The sequence below is a fragment of the Molothrus ater genome, chromosome 6 (genome assembly GCF_012460135.2).
Source record: "Molothrus ater isolate BHLD 08-10-18 breed brown headed cowbird chromosome 6, BPBGC_Mater_1.1, whole genome shotgun sequence".
In the NCBI taxonomy this organism is placed as follows: Eukaryota; Metazoa; Chordata; class Aves; order Passeriformes; family Icteridae; genus Molothrus; species Molothrus ater.
The window spans coordinates 58,931,219-58,952,788 of record NC_050483.2 but is presented as its reverse complement, the minus strand read 5'-3'; the positions used below and the strand labels follow the sequence as shown (position 1 = coordinate 58,952,788).

The window sequence follows — 21,570 nt, the reverse complement described above, 5'->3', positions numbered from 1 at the left end:
CTGGCCTAGGACACTTCCAGGGATGAGGCAAGCCCACCATCTCTCCTCCATTCCCACATTACCTGCTGCTCAGCATCTCCACAAGTTCATTTTGGCCACTTATCAACACACCACAGCCCTTGTCTGTGACCTCATCTATGCAGAACAGGGAGAGGAGAAAAGGTTCCCATCACAATCTTACCAGAATGAGATTAATGCAAAAACCCTGTGGGGTAACACAGGTTTTGGAGCTGACTCTGGAGCTGCATCAATTTCCAACTAGAATAAGGTAGCAGCACCACGGATTTGTTCAGTGGAGGAACATAACAAAGATATCGTGGGGCCAGGCAGGAAAACACAGGTGAAACCAGGTACAGAGAGCAATTTTGGAGGGTACAGTTCCTGTCCTACTTGACATAATTTGTGCAAATTCCCTGAGCATGATCCTCAGCTGACACAATTCTGACAGAAGCCTAAAGAAATGGGAACAAAACAGAGAGAACTGATGGAATGTGAGAAATTCTTACCTAAATGATTTCCTTGATGAGTTTTACTGGAGCTGTGAGCACAGATGGAGAAATTCGAGTTTGAAACCCTGAACTGCTGGTACAGATTTTCAACCATGTGCTGTGTGTGGGCATTTCTTGGGCCAGGCTGTGAATTTGGCTACCAGGGTATGGGCTAGAAATTGATTCCTACAGCTGTAATTAAAACAAGGATGAAGATGTGTAAATTAGTAAAAAATGCTCCCTTTTTCCAAACACTTACCAGAGAGTAATGGAGCAGCCCAGGGGTGAAGGGAGGAAGGCCCTCAAGTGGTGCAGCAGCCAGAGAAGAGGATCTGGGAGGTGGTGGTGGAGTCACTGTGCAGATCAGGCATTTCCAATAAGGCATAGGGATAAATAAATAATATTAGTTCAAGGAAATCAGGTGTGAAAACATAGAGATGAATGTCAGAGTTCTGGGGAAACCAGCTGAGACAAGTGGGATCTGTGACTGCTCAGTGTGACAGAAAATCAGCTGGGAGGCCACTGAGACTGGTGCAGGAAGAGATTGGAGTCTTCTACAAGTCAATGAAGCCTTTCTGACAAAGGTGCAAAACTGTGGGAAACAAGAAATGGGGAAATTAAAATTAAAAATTGAAACAAGAAACATGGGGAAATTAGTTCAGTCCGTTTTCCTATTTGGGGAATAAAATGAAGCTGAGCTTTGAAACAAAGAACAAGCTGTCCTGGCAGCAGTGGAACCAAGTCTGTTTTCCCATGGAACTGAGCCCTTGTCTTCTCCCAGACCTCTGACCCCCTCTCACCTGGGAGGTCTTTACCTTTCTTTTGAATTTTGAGGGGTTCACAAGGCACTGGGGGTTTCCTGGTGGATGTGAAGTGCATGAATCTGGGTCCCTTGGATGGCCAGGGAGAACACAAGGAACCAGCACAGAGCTTCCCCATGTGCTCTGGGTGACCAGCCACATCCAGACATGTCCTTGATGGCTGGATCTACCTTGAAAATGTGTTTTTGCAGGATGGGGCAAACAGAACCCCATGTCTGATGGTTTTTGGCTTCTTTTTTCTACCTCTGTCAAGGTTGGGACTGAAGCTCTCGAGATATTTTGTGTTCAGGCTCAGGTGTTTATTATTTCTTATCTGTATTACAAGTTGTGTTCTACAGCATTCTACTAACAAGCTACAAAATGGCTAACTGTCTTTCTCTACAAGGTCTTTTAAGGCTAAACTATCCAAGTAAGAAATGGCACCTAAATTATTTTCACTTTTAATGCAATAACTAATCACTCCAAGTCCGCAATGCAGACTTTTCTGTCCAATTACAAAATACCACCCAAACCCATAGAGAAGAAGGAAGAAGGTGAAGAAGAGCAACCAGCCACCACCCTAAAACTTCCATCTTGTTCCATAAATATTGCTATATTCTAAAATCTTAAACTCTAAATTTTCCACCCTTTGATATTACACACTTCTAATCAAACTACACACTCATAATCCCAGTTCTTTTAATCAATTTTGGAAGCCTTCTTCATGGCCTCAGGTCAAATATAGTACTTTCCTGTGGGTCTGTGCCCTTCAGCACAGATAGTTTAAAATTCTCAGCATCCAGGATTCCAACACATGTCCAGGGACAACAGGATGCTCCCTGGACCAGGTGTGCTTTTATTCCACTTTATTCCCTTTGGAAACTCCTTCTGCACCATGTCCAGTGCAGCCACGTTGCTGTAACTGGGATATGAGAGCCTGGTCTTGCCCCCATCAACAAGCAGGTCATAAAAAGCAGCTTATTCATCAACTTAAGACCAAATAAAAGCAGCATAACCTCCTTTCTCATGCTTTGCAGGCAGCCATACATCGCCAGTGGAAAATCTGCCAAAATTCTTGTTTAAACATAGGAGCTGTGCTTCTTTGTATTGTTGGTGGTCCCCACGAGGACCTGCTCTCCTTGCATGGGGATATTGTGTAGAATGAAGTCTGAGCTGGCTACTTTGCCATTAAAATTCCGTGCCAGCCCAGTGCTGACAATATTGAGGCTTTGCTAAATGTGTGTACGTGTAAGTTCATTAAATGGGTGCTGACTGTTGTTACATGAGTACAGCAGTTGAGTGCTTTCTGTATTAACCTTATCACCTGATGGGCAAAAGAAAAGGTTTAACTAAAGCTTAGGACTAATTGAACGGTATTTCAGTATTTTCTTATGTAAAACTGGTTCTGGTCTATTGTTTTTATTTATTTGCAATAACTGTGCTCATTCAAGTTTGTAATGACACTGCCATGGGTGAATAGAATTTGCTTTAAGTATTATTCTCCCTTTTCCTATCTCCTGCCTCCTCTAAACTGTGTCTCTCAGGAGAAAATCTGCAACAGAGCCTGGTAAAAAGACAACTCTCTAAGTACACAGTCATTTTGGGGAGTTACAATCCCAAGCTGTGTTTTTAAAATTACTTCTAGCAGTTCCTGTTTATTTTCTCTGCCTGCCTTGGGTATTTCCTGTCGGGCTGAGCACTGAGCGTGGAGCTGGAGGAGATAGGAGAGCAAAGCCTCTCGAAGAAAGGTCGGAGGTGTCTTACCATCAAGACACTGCACAAACCAGAGCACTTTCTTTGCTCGGTTGCCACTAGAGTATGCTCTCGTGCTACAAGTTCCAAGGATTTTTTAGAAATAAATCACTCTGTGTAGCAAGAGGCCGTCTTTCAAAGGCTTTCCCCTTGCCCCAGTGGTTTGGGTTTTTTTTTTTTTAAGTAAGACTTTTTCTTTTTTTTTTTTTTTTTTTTAATTGCTGTTGAGCACACACTCAAAGCTTTGTGAAAGCCTGGAGGGTTGCTCTGTGATGAGGTGAATCTAACTTGGGTTTGGACAACTCCCAGCTTCCAGAGCGTGGGTGAAAACAGCCAAAAAATATCTTACCTGTCTCTAAAAAACAACAAAAAAAGGAGGTTTGCATGTCCTTCTTGTCTTGGTCAAACTCCTGGGTCATGGCTGATGAAGAAAGGGGAGGCAAATCTCACGAATTAATAGATTTCTGCTTACAGAAGAAACATGTAAATTCCCCTTTTCAACATAAAGTGTGCCTGTAATCCCAGCCTTTGAAATGGTGGTAGTTATTCAGTAAGATAAAGGCTGCTGTGAGCCTGCCCTACCACATTACAGCAAAGTACTTTGTCACTGGCACCCTAAAAGTTCCAGCTTCTGCATGACAAAGATATGAAACAACTTGCAGGACAATTAAAGAACAGTTTGTCCTCACCCTATTATTACCAGCCATTCTTCCACGTTTCGATATTTGCCCGTAAATTGCTACCTCCCCCATCAATATAATTGTAATCAGCCACGGTTCACATTTGTCTTTGGATGCCTTTTCCAAGGGAAACACAAAGAAGGAAAAATACGGCAAAGAAAAAAGCCACGCTCCGGATAAAGAGCCTCGCCACCAGCCTGCTTTCACACACAGGCTGCGCACTTTGCTGCTAAAATTACATTTTAGGAGCCCCAACGGGCACGGGAACAATGACCCCGCTCATTTCCATAGTGACAATGGCTGGAGGAGGATTGGAACGTGTCTTTTTCCTCTCCCCGATGGTGCTCAGCCAATGAGGGCAGAAACCTGTCAAGGAGTTGGGTCCCTGGAAGCTCTGGGTCACCACGGAGCTGGGAGGTTCCCTTTGGGATGGGAGGCAGCTGCTGGGCCCAGGTGGTGCTCACAGCCTCCAACACCAGTGACTTCTGAGTGGGTGGAAACTTCATCTTTTCTGTACAGCCCAGTTGAGTGCACAGAGCTTGTCTAAATTCATAAAATAACAGGATGGCTTGAGTTGGAAGGGACCTCAAAACCCATCTCATTCCACCCTATGCCATGGGCAGGGACACCTTCCACTATCCCAGGTTGCTCCAAGCCCCATCCAAGATGGCCTGGAACAGTTCCAGGGATCCAGGGGCAGCCACAGCTGCTCTGGGCACCCTGTGCCAGGGCCTCCCCACTCTCACAGGGAACAATTCCTTCCAATATCCCACCTAGCCCTGCCCTCAGGCAGTGGGAAGCCATTCCCCCTTGTCCTGTCACTCCAGGCCTTTGTCCAAGTCTCTCCTCATCTCTCTTGGAGCTCTTTTAGGTTTTGCAAGAGTCTCTAAGGTCTCCTTGGAATCTTCTCCAGGCTGAACAACTTTCCCAGGAAGCTCATGGGAAAGCCAGGCTGCTGAGCCCACTCTGTGACAGCCCATTTCATGCATGGAGCACTGAGCTCCTCCAAGTACCACAGATGTCAGAAAACCAAACGGGAACGTGCTGCATTCTTGAAGAACATTCATGGGATCAACACTTCCAGGGATCCAGGGGCAGCCACAGCTTCTCTGGGCACCCTGTGCCAGGGCCTCACCACCCTCACAGGGAACAATTTCTTCCCAATATTGTCGCTGTGATATTTTCTGAAAAATCCCTTTGCCAGGATTTCTTCTCCTGGGAAGATGAGAAGCCTCAGCTTCTCCATGTTTTGCTCCTCTCGAATGTGGTCTGGAGATTGTTTATCCAAACATGTGAATTGTTTTTAATTAATGACCAATCACCATCAGCTGTTTTGGACTCTGAGGAGTCAGTCAGGAGCTTTCATTATCATTCTTTTCTAGCCTTCTGATGTATCCTTTCTCTTTCTTTAGTATAGTTTTAGTATATAATTTATTTTAATATAATATCATAAAATAATAAATCAGCCTTCTGAGAACATGGAGTCAAATTCTCATCTCTCACCTTGTCCCAGGGACCTCACAACACCACACAATATCCCATCTAAACCTACTCTCTTCTAGTATGAAGCCATTCCCTCTTGTCCTATCACTCCATGCTCCTGTAAGAAGTCCCTCTCCAGCTCTTGGAGCCCCTTCAGGTACTGGAAGGCCCCAGCGAGGTCACCCCAAAGCCTCCTCTGAGCACCCCCAGCCTTTCCTCACAGCACAGGGCGTCCATCCCTCAAATCATCTTGGTGGCCTCCTCGGGACCCCCTCCAGCAGGTCCATGTCCCTCCTGTGCTGGGGACCCCGGAATTCCCTGAATGCCTCCCTTGGTTTCACCTTCCAGGGGTTTTGTGCTGCTGTTTCAGCGGGGCCCTTCTCCAGCCCTGGAACACCACACACGTTCCCTCCGTTGTGTCAGCCCTTAATCCTGCTCTTTTTTTCCTTAATAAATGCAAACCTAATTTTCTAACGTCTCCACTTAGATCTAATCCATAAGGCTGTTTATTATCCTTGTTACCCTCTCCTATACCTTTTTTCATTTGTATTCAAAAGCCTCTCTTTAATCTGTCTCAATTCTGCAGGTACGGCCTCGCCGCTCTTTGGTACAATCCCATAATGATTTCCACGGATGTGTTTTAGTCCTCCATCGATAGGTCTCGGGATGCTATTTGCCTTCCTTAACTGCTTCCCACAGCGGGAATCGCCGCTTTTAATAATCCCTGCGCTGACATCTTCAATCTTTCCCTTCACCAGCATCTTGTGCCATCCCATCCACGGGTTAAATCTTTATTATTTGTGTATGGGCACACTGGGGCTGTGGTGGAGGGGGTGCAGCCTGCAGCCAGCACTGTCCGAGGAGGGCTTTGATGTATTTGAGAGAGGCCAGAAGGAGCTGATCCTTAAAAAAACCTCGTCCTGAAGGGACGATCCCGGGAGCAAGGCAAAGACAGGACGCACACCGGTCCCTTCCACCCCCCCGCATCTCCGCGGTGGTTTCGGCCCGTCCCCCCCCGCGCGCGTTGGTCCCGCCCGGCCGCCCGGCCGCTCTCACCCTCCGCCACGCCCTCTCTGGCTGTACCAACTCCTGTCCGCGGGGGAGGATGGAAGAGATCGGGAGGCCGCGCTGAACACCCTCCCCGGGTTCGCGGCTCTCTCTGTTCTCTATCTGAGATTTGTATTAAGAGAAGCCCCGCAGGGCGCTTTGGAGAGAGCGAGACGGCGAGCGGGACAGGGGTGCTCCCCCCGCGGGGCGGTGGATGGTACAGCCCGGCCGAACCCGGAAGGTGGCGGCGCACATGGGTGCGGGGCCCAGGCCCGGGCCGGCCCGGCACCGGGATTGGGATCGGGATCGGGAATGGGGCGGGAGGAGCCGCCGGGGCCCTGGGCGCTGCCGTGGCTGCTCTCTACACGGCCACGCTGCCGCCCTCCCTGCCCGGCGGGGATGCGGGTAATGTACCGGGTGGGGACCCTCGGCCCGTAGCGGCCGGTGCATGGCGGGGGGCGGGGGGGGACGAGCCCTCAGGGACCGGGGCATCCTTGTCACCCCACGGGGCTGCTGTCACCCCACAGAAGCTCGTGCATCAGTGTCACCCGTGTGGGGTTGGTCTGTCAGAAGGAGCCGGTGCGTTGGTGTCACCCCTGGAGGGTCGGTGTCACCCCACTGGGTTCTCACCACAGAGAGCTGCTCACTCCAGAGGGACTGGTGCGTTGGTGTCACCCCATCGGCTTGCTGCCATCTCACAGGGATGCTCATCCTATAGGGGCTGGTAGTTCACTGTCACCGCATAAGGATGCTCATCCTATAGGGGCTGGTAGTTCACTGTCACCCGATATGGTTGCTGTTATCCTATAGGGATGGGTGTGTTGCTGTCACCCCATAAGGATGCTCATCCTATAGGGACAGGTGCATTGCTGTCACCCCATTAGGCTGGCTGTCATCCCATAGGAATGCTCATCCTGTAGGGGCTGGTATTTCATTTTCACCCCATATGGTTGCTGTTATCCTACAGGGACTGGGGCATTCATGTCACTGCAGGGGTTGCTGTCACCCCATAAAGATGCTCATCCTATAGGGGCTGGTACTTCACTGTCACCCAATAATGATGCTCATCCTATGGGGATGGGTGCATTGCTGTCACCCCATGGCGTTGCTGGTCCCTTAGGTCCCCATAGCCACTGGTGCAGTGCAGCCACTTTTGGGGTGCTCACCCCATTGGGGTTGGTGCATTTAAAGCTCCCCACAGGTGGGTGCAGCAGCAGGGACACCCTGCTTTGGGGTGTGCAATGGCCCAGTGGGGTCAGCACAGCAAGGACGCCCCTGGGGTGGTGCCCTCGGGCCACTCCATAATGGTTTGCCTGCATTTGAGCCTTTCAGAGAAGGATTTAGGCAGGGGACAGCTGGTGGCTTTAGGGGACAGGTGTGCCATCCTGCCAGCTGTGCTGCCCCAGGCTTGTGCAGCAGGGAAATCTTTGGCTCTGCCTCTCTGCAAGTGCAGCTTCCTGACAGTGCCAGACTGTCTGAATTTTGGTGTTGGCGCTGCTGATCCCACAGGGGGACAGAGTTCTCCTGTTTGGTTCTCCTCTGGTTTTACTGATTTAACCTGTTCTTGCTTTAAAAAATACTTTGGTTTTGCCTGTGTGGTTTGGAAATGCGAGGGCTTGGTTTTTCTTGGGAATATGTCGATAATTTTTATTTCATGGAACAAGTGTCCAGGATTCTTTCTTTCTGTGTCATCCCAGAACAGTTCAGTGGCTCTGCTTAATGCTGTGCCTCCTGGTCACCAGTGCTTTCAAATCCAAGCTGTGCATGAAATTCCTTCTAAATAAATGGCATTTTAATGGATTCATGTATTTTACAGGCTCAGGATGTGTGGAGAGAGGCACTGGCCAGGCTGGCCATGTGCATCCTGATGGCTTTTGCTTCTGCTCCCAAGTTACTGAAAGGGCTGGATTTGCTCCTTTGGTGCAAATGAATGGTGTAAATGAATGATTTACACCATTCATTTTCTGGGTGTATTAATTAATATGTGATGATTGATATGTTTACAGCTGTTACCATTTTGGCTTTTATGATAATTTTTGCCTTTTTTTTTTTTTTTGGTCTGTGGAAAGCACCCTGTGCTCTGAGCTGTTCATGCTGCACGAAGCCTCAGGAACCTGGCTCTTAATTGTGCTTGAGCCTGGATTCTCCCTCTGGGATGCAAATAAGCATGAGCAGCCTTTGCAGAGGGGGATGCAGGTTCTCCTGATGATGTCATGGCTGGATGCTGGGATTTGGTTTTTTGTTTGATGTGAATTATCCCAGTAGACAGAGCAAGCAGCTAAACAGCACATGGGTTCACCTCACTTTCCACAGGTTATTGTGGTGTTAGAGGAGATCCCTTGTGTAAAATTGTGTTAGAGGAAATCCCTCAGGACAGAGTCCTCTGACCAGCACTGTGACCTCATTCATTGTCTCTCCTTATTTCTTTATTTTTTGAATTTTCTTTGAAATTTGCTGCCTGCCTTCCATGTGTTCACTGGGACTGGGCAGACACAGGCTCATCCCTGCTGTCCCCTTGTGCCTGTCCCAGCCACCATCATCGTGTCCCATCACAGTGTCAGGACTTTTTTGGGCATTATTCCCCTGGTTTCCTCATGGCTTGAGCATGGAATGCCTCAGCTGGAATGTCTGTGCATGGTCCTGCTCAAGGTGTTTGATTTGCCTGTGCCTGAAACTTGTGCCACCAAAAGCACAGGATTTGCTGTATCTGTTTCCAGGCAGGGAGCCTAGTATTGTATTTTATTTTATTTTATTTTATTTTATTTTATTTTATTTTATTTTATTTTATTTTTTATTATTTTATTTTATTATTTTTATTATTTTATTTAATTCTAATTTTTATTTTATTTTGTTTTTATTTTTATTTTTTTATTTTTTATTTTTATTTTATTTTTATTTTATTTTTATTTTTTATTATTTTATTTTATTATTTTTATTATTTTTATTATTTTATTTAATTTTAATTTTTATTTTATTTTATTTTTTAAGCTATCTGCATTTTTAATTGTTCCCAAAGTTTGCAGTAATCCAAAAATGTCCAAGGCAGTTGATATTTCCACTGGCAGCTTGCTCGTGTTACTCAGTGTTAGAATAAAGAAATGAGTGATAGAATAATAGAGGGAGATGGAATTATAATTCAGAAATATCCACAGATGTTAAAACAGCTTAAAAAGGGATCAAATCAAGTTTAAAAAGAAAAAGAAACCAACCAGATGTTCACTGTGATGTTTCAAACATCAGCTCCCAAACTTGCTGGGAATAAAGCAGAGTTCAGGCAGCATTGGGCCTATTGCCTGAACACCTTTATGGGGGGGTCAGAAACTTGTTTACATTAGGAATCACTGAATATTCTGAATTAAAAGGGACCCACAATGATCATCAAGTCCAACTCCTGTTCCTGTGGAGTTGGAGGGAATAAACATTTCAGTTTGAGCTTGAAGATGATCATTCTGTCTCACAGGACATTGAAACCTAGTTTAGGGGTGCTGTAGTTGTTTGGTATTTAATATCAGTGCTCCTCACTCCTCCAGCCCATGGAGGCTGTAAGGGATGCTCAGGTCTGTGGGTGGGAGGTGGAGAATTAACCTTATCCAAGTAGTGCCTGTTCTGTACTTATTTTGATTTTCCCACTGGAATTCAACAGGCCTGCAGCCTGTGAGCTGATCTTTTGCAGGTCTTTTTGTTTTTTTTTTCCTTAATTCTTACAAGGCAAAGTTGTGCTGTTGTCTTTCAAAGCTTGGTGGTGGCTTCCACCAGTGGTTTATTTATATTATTTTTGCAGCTTCTTGGTTGATTTGTGGCTGTGTTTCTTTGGGGTTATTCTTGCCCTTGATATAAACGTCACAGCAATGTGAATGAAGTTAAATTTTTGCTTTTTTAGGTGCACATATTGCTGCATCCCAGGAGGATTTTAGTGGAGCAGCATCCCTGGGATGTGGTGGGTGGTGGGCATCACCAGCTGCTGCACACTGGGGAACCCCCCAGTGCCAAATTTAGGGTTTCCTTTATTGTCACCATCCTTTGCTGTGTGCAGGAGGATTTGTCCCTTCCCAGCCTTGCTGTGCCCTGGAAATGTTGGAGCTGCTGAACTCTGAAGGGCTCAGAATTGGGATGGATGGTTTTCCCATTGCATCCACTTCTTGGGGGCTGTTTTAGGGTGAAATTTTCCTAAAATAAGAATAGCAGTGTTTGCAAGTGCAGGGAACTCCATGTCTGAGAGGTTTTGGTGCAGGAAGTGGCAGGTTTGGCTCCAGTCATTGCCAGCCAACAGCTCTAATTCTGCAGGAGTTGCCAGCAGCAGTAATGGGTTGAATCTTCATTTTAAAATGCAGCATTTACTGCATTTTACTTTAAACCCTGGTGTCAGGATTTAAAGGTGCCATTTGTACAATCCCCCCACCCCCCTTTGCGTGGCGTGGTGAGGATGTGACTGTACAGAAATTTAAAATATTGTTAATTTAGCATTTAAAGCCACCAGCACCCTTCATTTGTGTCTTTCCCATCTAACAATGCTGCCATGACCTTGGTGCTTGCAAAATTATTAGAACCAGTAAAATTGGATTATGAAATTTGAGGGAAAGAAGGAAAACCAGCTGTATATTTTTAATTTTGTTTCTCCCTGAATGCGTTGTGCTCACTGAATATATTCCATGTACGTTGTTGAGGAGAGTTTGCTGCAAAATGCTTCAGTGTCAAATGCTCTAAAAATGCCAACTATTCTGCTAATGTGGGGTTTTTTTGTGGCAGCTATTTGTCCTGGCTTAAAATACAAACAAAATGCAAAACCTTAATGTTGTTTCTATTGGAAGCTGGGTGCAGCATCCACTGACAGGTAAAAGAATTACTTGTGAAGCAGAATTGCTTTAGCATCAAGGGAGAGCAACCTTCCCAGATAAATGGATGCAGATTTGCACGATCAGTGATTATGTTTTTCCTCTTTAAAAGCTGTAAAGCTCTGGTTTTGTGTTGGTTTCTATGATTTTTTTTATGACAAACAACTGGGTTGTTGAACAGACAATGCAGCTTAAGCGTTGCAAACTGTAGTGCTTGAAAGTTATTGAGTCAGATGGTTTTAAATTAAAAATACACACACACAAATGTCTGCATTTTGAGTGTCTCAGGCCATTCTTTGCCCAAGCCTACCTATATTTTCACTTATCTGTTCATAAAAGTCTCACGAAAAACATACAAAAGATATTTTGTGCAATGACATCAGAGGGAGAAAATATTCTTAGAAAATTTCATGCTGTTAAATCTCCACAGATTTACAGTTTTATCCAGTCAAATTAATGCAAAACCCCAATGCAAGCATTTGGATTTTGAAAACTTTGGAGGAGTGTCATTTCCTAATAGTAATTATTGGTTTTACATTATTTTTTCACAGGGGAGCTGATCACAGCCGCATATGAGCTTGGAGTAAGTATTAGTTTTATTGTTTAATCAATGCTCTCATTAACAGTTTTAGGAATTAAGGAAGTTTAATTAAGCATGGAGTAAAGTAGATTAATTTATTTTCAAACCACAGTTTTTACTAACTTATAAGTACAGCACGCGACAATTTACTTCAAGTTTTAAATCCAATTAAACTAAATTATAAAGCAAAGGCTTTACTGTATATACAGTAGCTGGCTTATTATCAACCCAAATTTTGTATAAGCTGGGGAGAATAAAATAAATCGGGTTAACAATTTTAATAAGTTTTATTATTTAATAAACTTTATTATGGTGCATGATCCCTTTAGGCAAGACCTTAGGACTGTCAGCGCGGTGGTAATCCGATAGCAGTGTGGTCTTTCAACTTGCTAACCAATAAAATAGTTGAGAAGCTGCTTTTTAAAAAAAAAACAAAAACAACAAAAAAAAAAGGGGCAAAAAAAAACAAAACAACAGCCTTTTGAATGACCCTAATATACTGTGAACCCAAACAAGGAGTCCTTTAAGGCACGCTAATGAAACGTGGCACCTCCTTTTCCTCGCCGCCTCATTATTATGGGCGAGGCGTGGAGCCAGATCCACTGAGGAAAAAACCTTGGTGGGGTTGGGATGGGTACCAGGGTTTGGGATGGGCACAGGGATTTGGGGTGGGTACCAGGGTTTGGGATGGGCACAGGGATTTGGGATGGGCACAGGGATTTGGGATGGGTACCGAGGGTTGGGATGGGCACTGAGGGTGGCTCGGGGAGCAGAGCTGCTTGGGGCTGCCCTGCTCCCATTCCCAGCCTCTCCCCCCTTTCCAACCCCGTGTCCCTCTGTCCCTAGGTCGCCCACCCTCCTGGCTATCCCCTGTTCACGCTGCTGGCCAAAGCAGCCACGGGGCTGCCCAGCGGCTCCCCCGCCTTCCGAGTCAATCTCCTCTGCGGCTTGGTGGGAGCAGCTGCTGCCTCTTTGCTTTTTTGCACGGTTTTCAGGTAAAGTCCTCAGGGGTGCTTTTTCCTTGGCTTCGTGGTGCTTCCCCGGCGGCTCGGGACATTCCCGAAGGCTCCCTCTGCTCCCCACTGGCCTTTGGACCAGCGTTCCCCCCCGCCCTTCCCTAATTAGTTCCTCTGATTAACCTAACAGCAACTTAATCTGAATTTGACCTTCTTTCCCGCACAAAAGCCTCCCCCCTCTTTTTATTTCCCCCCCCCACCCTTTTCTTTTCTGTTAAATAATAATAATAGCAATAATAAAAAGTGCGCCCTTTCCCTTGCCCAGCCGTGACAGGTTGTTCAGGCTCATTATCACAAATCACCGCTCGGTTTAACTAACCAGAACTAATGAAGTTTGTCGTTCTCGAAAGATGCAGATGGTCTGTTTAAATTAACAGGATGAGCTTCACCTATCGGGAAACCGTGAACTTGCTTTAATTGCAGCTCCCGGCGGAGGTGGATGGGCAGTTGCCTGCCCGTGGTACCCAAGGAGCAGGGAGAGCATCCCTGCCTTTCCCTGGAGCAGCTCCGGGCTCAGGGGGGGGATGTCCGGAGCCTCCTCTCCGCACCTCTAACCTTGGGATGACAGGGAACAATCGGGATGCTCACGTGGTTGTGGGGTTTTTGTTAACCCTGCTCGTCTTTGATGTGCAAGTTCTGGCTGCTCTTAACCTCAGCCTGACCCATATTTGAGAGGATTATGGCAACCCATATAAACAATTTCTGATGTTCTTTTTGCAGGGAAAATAGGGCACGTTTCGAGGCTGCGAGTGGTATCGGGGCGCTCCGGGATGAGACGGGGCACTTCCCGACCAGGATTATTTTGACAAAAGCCCTTTTCTCCCACCCGTTTCCAGAGCCACCCCTCAGGGAAACCTTCCCAGCAACCTAGAAATAAAAGCAGGAATAAATGGGGAGGTGGTGGCGGGCAGATTCTGAGATTAAGCAAGCCCTGAGCTTGCTTAAACTTTGTTCCACGGGGTCCATCTTTCTCTGCTGCAAAGGAGTTGCTTTTTAGCACATCACCTTGCATGTAGCATCAGCTCCAAAGCACACCTACTGGAATTGCTTGAGTAGTTCCTAAATATTTCTGTAGGCATGTAAAGTGATTGCTTTCACTGGTGGGTAATACATGTAATTAAGTCGGCATTATTTAATTTAATATCCTGTATTTCACAGCCTATTTGGGAAGCTGGAAGTGGCGCTGCCCTCCCGTGCACAGTGCTCGGTGGAGCATCAGCACAACTCCATTCTGTTAAAAACTCCTGCAAGGAGTTGCTAAAGGTTTTCTATATTTGGTTCTGATTTCTTTTTTAATGATGGTTGTTCCCATTATTGCAGTTATTTGGAAGATCTTCCCCTGTTTTTAGTTCGTGTGTGACAGTTCCTTGGGTGCCCGCTTTGTGCTTTGGAAATGGTGCAATTGTTTCTTTTGAGAAATAAGGATACAGGAGAGAAATGACAGGCTAAATTTGAGAATTATTTTGGGAATTACTTTAGCACTTCTGAAGGTTTAGGTGTTTTGTTGGTGTTTAATTGGATTTGGAAGACTGCGCTTCTGTCAAATTTAGAATTCGCATGAAGGAACGGAAAACGTGCAAGTGAGAGATGATAAAAACTATTAAGACTTACAGAAATTATTCCACAGATACTGACAGGATCAATTATTCAGCCTAACAGTGATTGTTTTGTTGCTCTTTTTAATAATTGTAAGGTCAGTTTTATTTCCACATTACAATGTTACATTTTTCATTTCAAGCACCTTAAAATTGATTTATTTTTTGGAACATTGATTTGGCAAAAAAAAAGAAAAATTATTGCTTTTTTATTTATTTATTTAAAAGAAAAATATTAGAAAGTGTTCACTGGCACTGTCTGCTTGAAGCTGTAGCTGTCTGAGTGTGATGTGGTGTGTTTTAAACCGTGTTTGTCCGTCCTCACAAAGGGACTAAAATGGGTCTATCAAATCCCCCCTTATTTTTGTGTTTCAATAAAATTATCTGGTGGGGTGACCCCTACGAGGTACCAGTGGCAGAATCAGCACCTGCTCCTCTCGCCGTGTGAAACGTGGATGTTAATATGAAAATATGTAGATGTTAGGAGTACAAATAATTGATGAAGTACGCATCCTTCGGGAGCAACGCGGTTCAAGTGGCAAATCTGCCTGCTCAAACAATAGCCACCCTCCAGCGGGGAGGAAGCCATCTCTATGGAAATGGGGCTGACGCTGCCCTATTGATCCAGTGAAGAAGACATTATACAATGTCAGTTGGGTTGTTACGATTTCATTTGTCGTCTGACCTGAACTTAACCTCTAAAACCTTTCTTTTCTCCCCGCCAGCCGGGCAGCGTTGCTGTTTACCCTCACACCCCGTGCCTCCCTCCCTCCCTCCCTCCCTCCCAGCATCCCCATACAGCAAATCTCTCCCTTTTTAAAATTTTATTTTTAAATTAATTTCCCCATTGATTCTTTTTGTTTGAGTCATTTCCCGGAGTTTATTCCTCGGCAGGTCGGGATGATTTTATTGCTTGAGGAGAAGAGTCGTGGTGCCTTCCCTCTGTGGTGTTTGGGATGTTGTGGCACGTGTGGGATTAGGGTGGAATTTATTCCTTGAGCAGATTTCTCCTTTGCCAGGTGATGGCTGGCGGGATGCTCCGCACTGGGGTCGAGAGGAAGAGGCCGCCGCATCACGTCTGTTTGTTAATTTTATTGTGTTATAATATATGATATTACTCATTTAATTACATTTTTTTAAGCCTGGATTGTTGTTCTCAAAGCAAAATTATATCACAGCACATTGATGCAGAAAGGCTTTTTGTCAGTAATCCAGACTATCGCTGAACGAGCCTGTTTCTCCTTTGAGTTACTTCTCAAGTATGGATTTTTTTCCCCCCCTCTGCACAGTCTTAATAAATTGCTTGTAATTATCGTAAAATGCCATTTACAAAGAGTTCTCTCGGACTGCTTATAACTGAGGCAAATAATTCTTCTTTGCTTTGAAGGAGGGGGGAGATGCTTTATGTTTTTAGGACTCAGCGAGTGCGGCTGTAGGATTGTTTCTTTAAACAACTATTTATTTGTTTTACTGTGGGAGGCAAAGCATAGCAAGTTTACAAAGTAAACCAATTATCTTCTTATAATATGATTGCCAAAGTGTCATTTTCTGCACAGGGGAGGCATTCTTTGCGTTCTCTGCTGCAAAGAGAAATAGGAAGCTTTCCCCTGCTCTAAGTGCATTTTTTTTTCAGTCTATACCTTTCATAGTTTGGCTGTTTTGGGGTTTCTGAACAAACAAAGCTGCTTTATTGCAGAGGCAGTAGTAGAGTAAATGCTGTCATTGCCCAAGTATTTGTAGGAAGTTTTTGCCAGCTTTATTTTGGCTGAGTTGGACACAGGGTTTTGAAAAGGGGGAAGACGTTGGATTAAATTAAGCAATTCACATCTCTTTGGTTTGCTGTTCTGGGTATCATATTAACTTTGGTACTAATACATTATACAAACATAGATTTTAAATATATATGTGTATTCCCTGCCCACTAAACCTTCCAGGCAACAAACTGTGGCTATATATAAAACCCAGAGCCAGCTCTTCTCCCGCCGCCAGCAAAAAGGAGAATTAGGCATGTTAGATAATGAAATCATCAAAATTATTCCATCATTTTGAAATCATAGGGATGTTTTAGAAGTGCCACTTGACCCTCTTGATGGCACTGAGTTTTCTGGCTCCCAGGATGTGTGTCCTGGAGCTCTTGTGGGAAGGTCCCTAAGGAGGACCAGGAGGATCCCTGACCTTCATGGCCATCCCAGAGGGACCCCATGGCTGATACTCCCTTACAACTGCCCAGTGCTGGGAAAAGTTGTCTTCTGTCCCTGGTGAGTGAGGAAATGCCCATGTCCCTGGGTGCACGGGTTTGCCAGAGCAGAATTCATCCCTGAGAACAGTTTGACCCCTTTTTTTGTGGACATGACTTGGGGAAGATGGAGGGACGAGAGAGGAGTCAGTGCCTGCTCAACCAGAGTGGGAAATGAAGAAATTGGGCTTTGGGGAAGGAGGAATCTCCTTAGAGGGTGTGTTTGGATTTTTCCAGATTACAGATTATCGTAGATTATCTCTGTTGTAGCACAGCAGGAGCGTCTTGGGCGTCTGGGAAGCAGCTGTGCTTAGTGAGGAGTAGTTACAAAGTTTTAGGTGGGAGAGAAGAAAGGAATGCACTCAGGTACTAATTTGCTTTGAGAAAATCTGCCGTGACCTCTGGCTAATTGATCACATATCTGTTTTTATTTTTTTTTCCCCACTTGTCCCCAGAATAAACCGGCGCTGAGTTCAGTCTGTTTGAAGACGCTGCCAAATCTGTTCATTTGCATTTGGCTCCAAAGTAGGCACACGAGGCTGCAGTAACTCTGCTTCATTTTGAAAAGGGTGGTGGTGGTGGTGGGGGGGGCAGAAAGAAAAAGCAGGGCAAAAAAACTCTTTTTTTTTTTTTTTTAAAAGACTGAAGAGTCTTTTCTGACAGCTAGTCAGAGTTAGAATTAGTTCAAGGAAATGTTAATAATGCACTGCCTGGCTTAATCCCTTTGATATCACCAGGTATCCTCCTGTTCATGGGTTAATTGCTTTAAAAGCGGAGGCAATATTCTGAGCGGTGGGCCGCTTCACCTTTTCACAGCTGTTACCATTGAGTGACAACTAAATCCCATGTGTAAGATGAGGAAGAGCTCAATCTCCAATTGGGAGAAAATTTATGTAAACCGCAATCCCTTCAGAATGTGCGGAAGTCACAGACTTTCTTGATTTACTCTGCTTTTGCCAGAAAGCTCCATTGTTCCCTTCCCTAAGTCCCATCAACCCTTTGTAGCAGAATATCACAGCGGCGGCAGATAGCTTGAAATATATAAATGCTATCATAGCTCTGATTAATAGCGGCGCTTATGAGTCAAGTCTGATAACGGAGCAGCTCTCCACTCAATTTCAGATACCGCTAATGGAATCTGTCTCCTGCAATTGTAATGTGAGAAGGGCTAATTTGCCATGGAGCTTGGAGCTGTCACCAGCCGGGGATTGGGGGGTCAGATGGGAGCTGCCAGGTTTTTGCCCTGCAGCTTGTATCTCTCGCTTTGAATAGCGCAGCCCCCTGCCTGCCAGGGAGCTGATAGGCCGCCGGGGGGTTTATGCCACTCGTACAATAGCGAAGGGCTGCATGGGCTGACTTGGTAATTGTGAAGCCAGCTCATTTTTATTTTATTTTATATTTTATTCTATTTTTTTTTCCCCCCCTCAACTCCTTCCTTTCCGCCCCCCCACCCCGCTCCTTTTTTTTCTTTCTTTTTTTTTTTTTTTTTTCTGTGGCTGCATAATTTCTAATAAGGGGTTTTAACAAATGTCAGATTAGGAAAAGTTTCTGCAATTACCCAAAAAAAAAAAAAAGCCAACTTATAAAACATTTAAATAGCTCAAGTCGGCTCCTACTGCGGGTTGGGGTTTTTTGGCTGCTGGAAGCAGGCGCTGGTTATTACAGGAGCCTGGGATAAAGGTGTATCTATTTTCCAAGGATTGTGAATCAAATAATGGGTTGAACTAATACACCCCTTGCACTTGCAAAGACACCAGGAGAGAATTTCTCATTTGTAATGGCTGGAAGCACAGTTTGTACAACTCAAATGTGAGTATGGGGTGATATTTCTTAAAGCAGCGCAGCCCTGTGTGCATTTTATAGATCTGTCATGAGCAACTCGTTGAGCTGCTCTGGAATAGCTTGGCATGGAGGTGTTGAAGTTAAATACCAGACTTCCTTGGCAAGGGGCTGCTGCAGGCAGGCTCTGCTCCAGTGGTGATGGACATCCTGGAGCATACAAGGTGTAAGGTTGGGATGTCTCATTCCTCACTCCCCTGACAAGTTGTCACGGGGGGCTCTTCCCATCCCTGTTGTCCAAAGGACGACCTTGCTGCCATCCCAGAGCACTTTGATCCTCCCAGCAAGAGGATCCAAGGTGACTTGGCCCCAGGACACAAGGGGTGGGGTGCAAGATGCCTCTTGCACATGCTGGTGACCTTCACAGGTCCACATTTCCAAAGGAATGGGCAGAGACAATATCCTTAAGAGGTTGTGTCCCAACTGGACACCTCCAGTCCAGGAAGGACGTGTGTGAGAGGGTGCAAGGACCAGCTTCCCTTTGCCAAAATCCTCACTGGCTCAGCACTCCTTACCACCCTGGACCATCCCCTCTCCAAACTGGCATTTCAATAAAATAACTACAAGAAAGAAAAGTCAGGAAGTGGTGGCAGTCCCTGGCTGGGTGTGAGGCATTCCATGCATGTGGTGGGAGGTGAGGGTGCTGCCTGCTCACCCCTATCCCAGAAATCATGGGTGTGTGGGAATGCTGGAGCTGTGGGATGCTGAAGTCCTGTTTCACACCAAGGGCAGCAGCTGGTTGTGACCAGACTGGTTTGGTTTTATTTGATGGTGGCTCTTCCTCTTTGCTCAGTCTCTTTTCCCTTCACTCCTTGTGACCATGGGACTCAACCAGGAGAGATGAGCCAAGCCCTGCTCTCCTTCCTCCTCCTCCTGCTGCGGGCAGGGCTTAAGTGGCTATTGAGCTCCAGGTCCTTGAGGAAGAATAAAATCTGGTTTGCTATTCCCTGTAGTACCTGAGCTGGCTCTTCAGCGCTGAGAGCAAGAGACACCGCCTTTTGTCATGGAGTGTTTGTGGCTAAGAGGCAGGCAAACCCAGAGGGATTGGGGTTTTGGGGGATAATTATTGTTACTTAAACTCTAAACTCCTGTTTGGATTTTAATTTTTAAATAATTCTTCTATTTCAGCGCCGATGCTCGTGCACGCTTAAAATTTATCAGTGAGAAGCTTGGTTGTTGAGTCTTCTGTGTCCCTTTCTGTTTAGCCTCGTCAAAAAAATAGTTGTTTTTTTTTTTTTTAATTGATTGATTAACAAGCAAAACCTTTTAAATTCAAAATATTAACTCTTTAGTGCACTGCTTTGAAATAAAAATACATTGAAGGAATGTATCTTTGCTACTGCAAAGAGACAGAGGTTGCTGGTGATGTACTTGGAGTCTGTGGAAGGGAACAAGGAACCACTGATATCAGGGTCACTATCTGCAGGTGCAGGGACAGACAGAAATTTTTAAAAAATCCATTATTTAGTTAATTAGTGGAGATTTTAAAAATCAAGAGAGTTTTTCTTACTTTACTGCCAAAAAAAAAAATAAATGAAAGATGCAAGGCTAAGATCTCCTGCCTGTAAAGTTTTGGAGAGAAAAGAAGGCAGAAATAATCAGCTTATTTCACTAGGTACAGATAGGTGTTGCCAGTGTTAAATACATCAGCTTCAAATATAAACCATTCCAATTATCTTACTTTTCTTAATGAATCCAGTGCACTGAAGATTGCATTTAATGAAAACATTTTAATTAAATTCCAGTTCCCATCCATGTGTAGCTTTATGCTGATCATTTAATACATTTTGGGGAATTATTAAATATAGAATGTCTACTGTTGTTTTATAAATAAAAAGTAAAAATGCTGGTAGAGTTTTTTTGTAAAGGCATATGACTTGTAACCTTGGCTAAAGGAAAATTTTACCAAACTTAAAGGAAAGGCTAAATTTTAAATTGCAATCTTACATGTTTTAGTGTTTGCCAACAAATGAGAAGCTAAAAACTATAATTGAAAAAAAACAAATCAGGTTAATATATTTAATTTCAGTTTTCTCAAATGTTCCTGCAAACTCTTAATAAAAACTTGTAGCTAAAACAGTCCTGATTAAGGCAAATTCTTGCTGCTTGCATCCTTGGAGCTGAGGCCCAACAGCACATTCTTTCACTTGCATGCTTCAAAAGGAAAACAAAATCATAATTTTTTTTTTAGTCTTTTCCTTTTATGTTTAGGGATGCCATGGGAAAATATTTCTCAGAAAGGACTGTGTGACCTCTCCTTTGCTGACTCTTTCTGTCCCTTCTGAGTGAGTTTTTGGGTGATGGTCGTGAAGACTTTCCCAGTTTTGCCATGGCTTCAATTATTTTCCTCTTCCATGAGCTGGCTCCTGTGTGCTGGAGTTGTTCTTTCTCATACTGGGCCCAAAGAGTGGGGAAACAAGCTGGATTTGGGGGAGCAGCCATCTACCCTCCCTGCTCCCCAAAATTTTGGGATAAAGATCTCCTAAGATGTTGCTTTTCCATGAAGCAGTTGAGGATTCAGCTGCTGGGTGTCTTTGCCATGTTTTGTAGCACCTCAACTCTATTTGAAAAATAAAGACGGTGTTTAAAGTGTTTAAAGACAGAAGCACAAGTAGAAGTTGAGTGGGGATAATTTTCTGCTGCTCTCTGCTCTGCAGTCCTGCTGTGCTGTTGAGAAGAAGGACAATGTAGAAGGTATTTTCAGGAAAAAACCCAAATGTTTCCTTCTCCCAGCCATGGCACTCATGGGAAGCCTCCAGCCAGTGCAGATTGCAGAATGTGGGGCTCCAGGCAGGGTGGCAGAGCCCAAAGGCTCTGTGGTTCCTTCTTGCCTAGCAGGGCTTCACTGCAGGAAATATTTGCATTGTCAGTGGCAGGCCTGGTGTTTGATTTTGGTGAGACAAGTGACTATGTGCTGCAAAAAACTTCTTAACTTCCACACAAGAAGTGACCTCTTCATCTTGTTCCCTCTGTCTCCACATTGGTCACTGGGTTGCTGAGCTCTTGCTGGACTTATGGGAGGTCTCCTTTAGCTCTTGAATTAACCTTCTTCCACAAAATGCTCTGTCTTAACCACAAGAATTCTCTCTGTGCCTGCAATTAAGGCAGCCATTATCTTCTGGCTCCCTAATATCCTGCTTCCTTGTGTAAATTTTCACCAACATCTGCAGCTGTAGATTGCACTGTGCTCATTGCAGAGTTTTTCATGCTTTTTAGAGAATTA

General features: G+C 44.8%; 1 protein-coding gene across 1 annotated transcript in view; it reads left to right on the top strand.

The window, feature by feature from the left end:
- The window catches only part of TMEM260 (transmembrane protein 260), a 64,100-nt gene that overhangs the window by 24,487 nt on the left and 18,043 nt on the right, over positions 1-21,570 (top strand). Inside the window, exons 2-4 of the mRNA XM_036384291.2 lie at positions 6,378-6,654; positions 11,633-11,664; positions 12,508-12,656. Coding sequence (XP_036240184.1) covers positions 6,378-6,654; positions 11,633-11,664; positions 12,508-12,656 — 458 coding nt within the window. The remainder of the gene's footprint in view (positions 1-6,377; positions 6,655-11,632; positions 11,665-12,507; positions 12,657-21,570) is intronic.